Source organism: Odocoileus virginianus, chromosome 19 (genome assembly GCF_023699985.2).
Source record: "Odocoileus virginianus isolate 20LAN1187 ecotype Illinois chromosome 19, Ovbor_1.2, whole genome shotgun sequence".
NCBI classification, from domain to species: domain Eukaryota; kingdom Metazoa; phylum Chordata; class Mammalia; order Artiodactyla; family Cervidae; genus Odocoileus; species Odocoileus virginianus.
The window spans coordinates 11,380,996-11,390,201 of record NC_069692.1 but is presented as its reverse complement, the minus strand read 5'-3'; the positions used below and the strand labels follow the sequence as shown (position 1 = coordinate 11,390,201).

General features: G+C 36.5%; 1 protein-coding gene across 1 annotated transcript; it reads left to right on the top strand.

The window, feature by feature from the left end:
- Positions 1-421: 421 nt before the first annotated feature.
- Positions 422-8,833, top strand: CENPW (centromere protein W). Its single transcript, XM_020878883.2, has 3 exons — positions 422-729; positions 6,278-6,391; positions 8,626-8,833. Exons 1-3 carry the CDS (start codon positions 604-606, stop codon positions 8,650-8,652), a joined length of 267 nt encoding a protein of 88 aa, XP_020734542.1. The 5' UTR covers positions 422-603; the 3' UTR covers positions 8,653-8,833.
- The last annotated feature ends 373 nt before the right edge of the window (positions 8,834-9,206 follow it).

The following is a 9,206-nucleotide window of genomic DNA, read 5'->3' as shown; positions in this document are numbered from 1 at the left end:
AGGACGTGACTTAGCAGCAGCATTTGTAAAGAAAAGCTCGACTCATGAAAAGACTTCAGGTAAGAGCAGATAAAATTATGTAGCAGTGAAAAATATTAGCTGCTAATATTAGAAAATCAAGCCCTGCTGAGAAGGCATTGGTTCTTTAAGAAGCCTGATAAAACATGACAAACTTCTACTTTTTCGTTCATTGGTCTTGGGCTCAGTAGAGAGTGAAGGCTGGGACAGGAAGCGTGACTGCCTTGGCATACCAGCATTTTCCACAAATTTCCAATATCTCTATGGCACACTAGAGAAACTGCTTCCAATAGCTACTTAAGGTGAAACCGGCAACCCTCCCCGTCTGTGACGTCATGGAACGCCCACCGAGGGTGTGTTCCACAAACATCCGGGCGCCAAGAGGCGGGTTTGCGCGCCTCAAACGTCACTACCGGGCGCCGGGCGCGCTCTGCGGCGGCAGATTCAAAAGTTCCGGCCAGGGTCTCCGGGCCTGTGGGAGCGTCTGAGTCGGGGTTCTTGGTGTACTAGCTGGCGTGAGCTTCAGTGCGGCGCAGGGAGGACCCGGGAAGTTGAGGCGGCGGCTGCCAAAACCCGAGGGCGAGAATGGCGTTCTCCACCACGGTCTCGCAGAGGAAGATGATAAGGCGCAAGGCTCCTCGCGGCTTTCTAAAGCGCGTTTTCAAACGACAGAAGCCTCAGCTTCGTTTGGAGACGAGTAGCGACCTACTGGTGAGATTTTGTCCCTTCATAGACTGGCAGTGGGGCGGGGATAGATCGGGGAAATAAACCCCCCCAGCCTGTATTTCGCCCTCCCTCCAGCCAGTCTGCTAAAGCTCCAATGCTTTGACCACCCGATGGGAAGAGTCCACTCACTGGTAAAGACTGCGATGCTGGGATGGTAAAGGCTTTGACTGGGAAAGACTGAGGGCTAGAAGAGAAGAGGGCAACAGAGGATGAGATGGTTGGCTGGCATCACTGACTAAATAGACGTGAGTCGGATCAAACTCAGGGAGAATAAGGAAGAACAGGGAAGCCTGGTGTGCTGCAGCTCATGGGGTCGAACACGACTCAGCGACTGAACAGTAACAGCCAATCTAGCTCTTTGAGGCCTACGTTTGAGGTATTCGCAGCAAAACCTGGGCTTGTTAGTATTCCCGACGCCAAGTTGTTTGGGGCCCGCTGAAATGTAGATAGCCTGACTTTTTTTTTTTTTAACGGGAGGCTTTTAGCCACATCAGTTTAAGGAAAAAGTTAACTGCTTTTAGTTTTTAAATATCACTCTTCAGGAGCACAGTCTGGTACTTAACACTGTGCTTAGTGTAATTTGTGAAGGTTCGAAGATAGAGTTTTTAAAAAATAGATTTTGAAATTCAGGGTGGGTTACTTTCTTTTAACTACTGTAAAAGGCATTTCTGACATGCTTTGCAAAAGTGTATTTCTCCTGGTCTTCTTTCCTTCCCCTTCTCTTTACATTATTAAGTATATTATTAAATATATTGACGTTTCTTTCACTTCAGCTTACTTACTAAAGAAAGAACACTGATCAAAAGTTTGTAAGTAGTATTCTCCCAAATGTGAATTCGTTTTCCTAGACAAGGAGAACACCTATTAGTTTAGTTTTCAAACCAACCGTTAAAATTTTACCTGACTCATAGTGACTACTGCATAATGCTCACCTAATAAAAAACCGCAGTCAAACCACTCTTAATATTTCTGTTTTGAAATAAATTGAGGGCTTTTATGTTGAATGCCTGGAATATATTATCCCTCTAGCAGAATGAACACTTTCCCTGGGTTTGTACCATAGGAGGCACCTCCTGTGGTTTGTTATAAGAGCTCTTTGAGTCAAGAAACCACTACAGGTGGGCACCTAATTTCCCGGAGATCAGGGATAAAGAACTGTGGATAATAGGGATATATGACGTGGAGAGTGTCTTCAGAATGCAGTCATCTGTTCCTAAGCTACATTGGTTTTTTGCTCCCTCACCTCCCCATCTCTTTTCTCTGTAGCCTCTGTTAGTTCTCTACTGCCTCCCGTCATTTTAGGATTTCTATTTTTGCTAGATTACTATAGAATTGTCCTCATTTTTCCTTTCTCTGAAGTCAGAACTACTTAAAAAGTTTTTTTTTCTTATAAAAATAGTCTTTCTAATATCTCCTGTCCTTCTTTTTGGTTCCTTTCTTAGACTCTGTAAGAAAAGACAATACATACTGTTTTATTATTACCTTTGTTCCCTGAAGGTAGTGATTAAGGTGGCACAAGTGAGCTATATTAAAGTGAAATTGCTTTTCAAAAGAATTTTAAGTTATTAATTCTGAAGTTTTCACTGGTGTTGGGGTTCTAAATGGAGGGGAAGGAGATTACCAGTTGGTGCAAATTTGGGGCCAGAAATTTCTCAAGTCGTCAGATTCCTCCCACATTCATACTTGCCTGCCCCAAAGTGACCCATGGACAGGTGGGCTTTGTTGTGGAGTGGGATCCAAGTGGTACAGGAAAGGATGGGAGGTGAAATTCTAAGCATTTGCAGTGGTAGGGGAAAGGAAGTTGTTTTGGCCTCTGTCTATCCCTAGACTGTATGCTTATCTTTGGCTTTCATTATTTCTCCTTCACAGCCTTATATATGTCATGCATCACCCTGGTTTCTTTACTTAGGGTTTTCTGCTTGCCATTGGCGCTTAATAATCTTACCCAGCCAGGTGTCCCACATCATTCATAAACTTCTCTACAATTGAGGCAATCTGTTTTTCTTTCTTTTTTTCTAAACTTTGATAGCCGTAAGAGTTTACATCATACAGTTTAGCTGTTGGGACCCTGACAGTGTTCTCTTAAGAGTTTCATGCGTCAGTGTTGTCTCCCAGTGTAGTACACAGCTTCTTGAGGAGAAGGAACCATGCATATTTCCTTTTGTCTCCCATTGTCTTTAACACAAAACTAATCTACTTTTCTGCTGTCTTTGCATAAGATGTTTCTTCTGCGTGAAAATGTCCTCATTCCACTCTGCTTGGCAAACACCAGTTCTTTCAAAATTGAGTTCAAATGACTGATAGTCAGTGAAGTCTTCCTTCATCATCTTAGAATTGATCTATCTTATCTTTCTTTATCATCTACTGTCACACATTTGTCTTTAGTTTCTTACGGGTTTTGTTCTCCCATCTGACTGGGAACTTTGAATTGGGAACTTTTTGTATTCCTTGTGTTTATTTCTTGAAATTCTGAGTGTACAATTTGAGAGTGATGTAACTATGTATGGATTGATATTTCTAACATATTATTCATAACTTCCTTGTATTATGTTATAGTTCTCCTGCACTGGTTTTTTGTTGTTGTTGTATTTTATACCCTACTTGATTGTATGTCACCAGGGCCAGTACTGGGGAGCATATGTTAATCTCAGATTGTTCAGCTTTCTTGTGGTTGAGTTAGTTTTAAGATTTATCGCTAAGGGATACTGTGCAAATATCTGAGTACTTATGGTTTATGTAAAACTCAAAAGTGCTACGAGGAAGTGGGGAGGAAGTCATGCTGGCCCAGTCTTGTAGTCAAATGGATATTTCTTTGTAAATTATCTTTTGCCTTACCTTTCAAGGAAGCAAATTTTTAAATTTTTCCAAAGTAAGTTCTTAATGGAATGGCTTACCTTTTCCAAGGTTGAATGTCTACCTGAGACCTTAAATTTTGCTTTTTTCTGACCATTTTAATTTAAAACCTTAGTTCACTTGAATGGCACCAGTTAACTGTTTTATGACAGAGAAATAGGTTGTTTTTTAAAAAAAAAATTCTGATGTTAAAAAAAATAGTATTAATCCAGTGTCTATGTTTCATGCCCATGAAGAGTAAAGGACTCAAGTCTCAAACCAGAATGTGGTTTATTTGGGATTGCCTAAACATTTTTTTTTTGCCTAATTTGGGGAGATATGGATGGAGTTTTTGCTCATGCAATGATAATTATTGACTGCTTAACTACATATTGGGCCACAGGCTAAAGTTAACTGGGATCAATGTCTGGAAGGTAGACATAGTTTTGCCCTTACAGTGAAGAAGAGAGGTGAGAAATTGCTGCCTAATGTATGTGTATGTACAGTTATAAGAACTTTGGGGTACCATAGATCCATATAACCTTATGTATTGGGAGGACTTGGCTTTTCGGTATAAACCAGTAGCATGGCAGTAGGCAAAATTGTATTTGAATACTGAAAGAAATTCAGAAGGCCTAGCATAGAACTGGAAGCTGGAGAAGGTGAGACGGAATGGAAAAACCTAGTCAAATGGGGTTTAATATTAAGGAATTTGGAATTTATCCTGAGGGTATCTGGAAGCTATTTAGGTTTAGAAGTAGAGAATGAAGATTAATGGAGGAAATTGTGCCATATTATGGAGTGTTTTTGTTGCAAAAGGAAATGGTATATCATTGGAAGTTTAAACATATTTGGAATGACATGGTATAGTGTAAAGAATCAACTAGATGATTTACCTCAGAATTCTTATGAAAGTTAAAGAAGACCAAAAGAATATCTCCTTCCAAAGATTCTCTATCATGTTCAATTTAAATCTCCTACTCCCCTACATTCCCCAGTTATCACTAAAACATTCCTAAACATCAACAATCCACTAAAGATTTCTGCTGTATAATAATAAGTAATAATTTAAAGGACCACATTACCTAGTTATTCAGCATTTAGTGAATTGTGGGGGAAGAGTTAAGTGTTGTGTATTAATCTCACTGCAAAGAATGTGTAAAAGTGAAGGAAAGTATTAGTTCCCCAGTTTTGTCTGACTCTTTGCGATGCCATGGACCATAGCCCTCCAGGCTCCTCTGTCCATGGAATTCTCCAGGCAAGAATATTGGGGTGGGCTGCCATTCCCTTCTCCAGGAGATCTTCCCAACGCAGAAATCAAATCCAGGTCTCCTTCATTGTAGGCGGATTCTTTACCATCTGAGCTACCAGGGAAGCCCAAAAAATGTGTACCATTAAGTAAGTGACCAAAGAAGTTATATGTTACAGATACTGTCTAATTGAACCTGAATTGGTAGTGCCTTCAGGCACCTGGCAGAAACAAAGGTTGGAGTATTGCCAATAACTTAAATCCAAGAGCACTAGTCTCAATACTAGCGGAGAATTGAAATAGGACAGCAGCTCACTTTAGTCTTGCTTTTTTTTAAGAGTTGGGAGTTATGTTTTATTTGGTGGGAATTTTTAGGATATATTCTCACTTGGGTTTTGTGCTCTACTTTAACTGTTTTCAAGGTATATACATATAGAATGAGTAGCACTTTTTGATTGACTAGTGAACTTTGAGTAATATATTTAGCAAGATGTTGTACATATTCAAATAGTGAGGTTAAATAAAGATACATATGTATATACACGTATGATGCATATATTTTACATATATGTAGAAGTTGTTTCTGTAAGAATACATAAGAAACTGGCAATCAGAATTGACTGGGGAATGATGTTGAAGAGAGGTTTACTTTTGTCCGTTTATCTTCACAGATTTTTTGCTTTATATGTTAATTTTGAGGTAACTGTAGGTTCATAAGAAGTGGCAAAAATAGTACAGAATTCCCATTCGTTTTTTGCAGCTTCCCACAATGCTAATATATAACTTTAGTTCTTTGTGCACTTTTGAATTTTGTATTCTCTGCTTATTTTATCTAGTTTAAGGCTATTTTAAAAGAAATTTTAAAATTATTAATAGTAAATATGATTATTCTCATGTTGTTGTATGACCAAGTAACTTGACCTTTGTAACTGCTCTTTTCAATTCAATAAACTTAAAATTTCAATTATTAAATTTTCTTTTATTAGACATTTTAAATGAAATATCTGCTTAAAAAATTTTATACCTTGAATTGTAGAATGAGAGATGATTAGCCTTAAATACAGTAGTTGATATGTTTTTCTTAGGGGGGATTTTAAATTACATTAGAAACTTAACTTTAGTTGAAATGGAAAACAGAAATATTTGTTCTTATTAGAATCCTACCTAAGTTTTGATATAATGATCCTTTAGAGTAATACTATTGCCTATGACCTTTGGTCAGCTTTACACAGCTTTGTTTCATGTACTGTAGTAAGTAAGTCTCTTTTTTATGGAATTTTAAGATGAACCTATATTAAACTGAATTCTGTGTTACCTTAAACAAAAGTTAAGTGATTGAGTCATAGTAGTAAATAGTGTGGCATTAAAATTTGGGATCTTCTGTTTAAAAGTCATTATTTCAGAATATCAATGTTTGAGTTTAAAAATCGTTTTGAATTTTCTCTTTTACAGGTGCATCTGAACTGTTTACTGTTTGTTCATCGCTTAGCAGAAGAGTCACGGATAAATGCTTGTGGGAGTAAGTGTGGAGTCATTAAAAAGGAGCATGTACTGGCTGCAGCAAAGGTAAGGTCTGAAATTATTTTCTTAGGCACAGTTACCTTAAAACACCACCTAGTTCGTCACCTCTGCCTGATTTAGATTCCTTATTCAGTTTCCTTGACTGAGTTGATGCTTAGCTTTTCATGAGTTTTAATTACAGAGTTAGATTTTCTTTACTATGTATAGTATATGTTTCTGATGGAAAGATTCATGGCCATTGCTTTATTGCTTTAGGGGAAAATGAATGTTTGACTGCTAATCTGAGTGATTTGTAGAAGCATTATTACCTTAAAATTTATGAAAACTTTTCTTCTTCATCATTTTAAGTTTACCTAATTATTTTTCTAAATTTGTTTTGAGTTGAGTGACTTCTGAATCAAATTGCTTACATAAGCAGAGAAGATTGCTTCTTACTGATATTTCTGTATATGTAAGAGTGTGATAACTTAAGGCAGAGTTTTTTCCCATATATGTTCCAAAGATTATTTTCACTTGAATGTTCCCAAGATTATTTTCACTTGATGTTAGTAGATGCCCCAACAGGAAAGGCTTCTGGGGTCAGATAAATTTATATAACCTAACATACTATACCTCCTTGAATAGTTACAAAGTTATGTAGAGAGAGTTCATTTCTGTGAGAATATGCAGGAAACTGGCACATGGTTCCCTGGGGGATGATGTGAGAGAGAGACTTATTTTTTATAGTTTACCTCTTGATAAGCATTTTTTTATATAACATTCAAATAACAGAAAAAGAGACATAGCTATACAGAACAGAATTTTGGACTCTTTGGGAGAAGGCAAGGGTCAGATGTTTCGAGAGAATAGCATCGAAACATGTATATTATCTAGGGTGAAACAGATCACCAGCCCAGGCTGGATGCATGAGACAAGTGCTCAGGTCTGGTGCACTGGGAAGACCCAGAGGGATCGGGTGGAGAGGGAGGTGGGAGTGGGGATCGGGATGGGGAATACATGTAAATCCATGGCTGATTCATGTCAATGTATGACAAAAACCACTACAATATTGTAAAGTAATTAGCCTCCAACTAATAAAAATAAATGGAAAAAAAAATAGTTTGAACTAATTATAGACCCATGGAAGGTACAAAAATACTATGCTATTTCCACTGTACCTTTTATCCAGCTTCCCACAATGTAAACATTTTTATATAACTATAGTTATGTAATGTTATGAGAAGTTATCTTATATACAGTTATATATTTAGTTATCAAAAGTTATGAGAAATACACCAGTAATTTGTTGAACTCTGTTTAACTTACCTTTTTGTAAATTTGGGTGTATAATGTACTTAGAATTTTGTAAATAAATTTGAGTACATAGTATTTTATTTTGCAGTCCCCATATTAACGTCTTGTAGAACAGAGAAGTACTGGCCTAGGGTATAAATCTATTTGATGACTTTTGTGAGAGTCTAGAAATGGCATGCCCTGGCATTTTTTAAGGGGCTTTAAATTCTCTTACAATTATAAACATTTCAACTAGTTTCTGGACTGTTAAAGTCAATGTAAGTGTTTTCTGTAGGTAAAGCAAGACTTAAGAACAGGAGGAGTCTGTGTGTATCTTAAATTTAGAATTGGTTTGCTTTTGTTAGTGAATTTTAAGTAGACTTACCTAAAAGAAGGTAAGTTCTTTAAAATAATTTTTCCATATATATATATATATTCTGGTCTCTAATGTTCTTTGTCCTTAACAACTTAAGATTTCATTTTGTTTACTTTTTCTTCTGGGCTTTGTGTTGTGAAAATTATCTACGTAACAAGCTTTTCAGCTTGAGATGACTGGCCTTGGTCTCTGATATAATTCTACCCTAAATAGAGGAAATTTGGTGTTTGGATGAATTTGTATTGCTTTATGGTTGGTACATTCCTGGCTTATAATAGGATTTTCAAGTTTTAGAACATATCTTAACTCCCTGAATTACTAAATTTTCTATAAACCTCAAGTTGGGAGCCATTAATCTGGACACTTTTGGCACAATTGAAGAAATTGACTATTATAAAACTAGATTTTGAGACTCTAGGCATGTTGCACATTCTCTGAGAGAATTAGACTGTTTTAGAGAAGTGTAAGACAATTTATAAGTCTAAAGATTCCCTAATCACATTCCAAATTGGGTTTTTATGGATTCAGAGACTTGCATGTTATACACATAGGACTTTTAAAGTTTTTGTTAAGTAATTGTGTTTTATTTGCCCTAGGTATAATGTAAATCTTCATTTTCTCCCTCTCACAGGTAATTCTGAAGAAGAGCAGAGGTTAGAAGTTAAAGAACACATTTTTGAAAATTGTATGATGTATTATTTTAGGTGGTAACAGATCATGAAAGCACTTTTTATAAAGCAGTTAATATTGTGTATTAAAATATTGGCTAGTTGAAGGATATGTGTATTTGTATGTTTTTTGCTGGTATTAAAATATCTCAAACACATGGAACTATATAATCTTTGTTTTTGAGGAATTATTTCAAGTTCATCCTACTTCCGTTTTGTTGGTATTGCAGTGTTTTACATATCAAAAATGAAATCTTAGTGTATGAAGTAGCTTGAAGAGATGTATTTCTTAGAATTAAGTTTATAAGTATTTAGATGTACTCACTGTTAATTAGGGAATCAATTTAATCTTTGAAGGAAGACAATGTACAGTCAAATCTCGGTACATTTTAAATATTTTAACTGTTTAATACCTTTGCATAAGCAATGCAGTCTGCTTTATGTTAGGCCAATAGTATACTGAAATAATTTCTTGACTGTAAACACCGGCAGAGTTTTCAAAACCTATTTCTCTTCAAAACCAGAAAAAAAAAAATTACAGAGC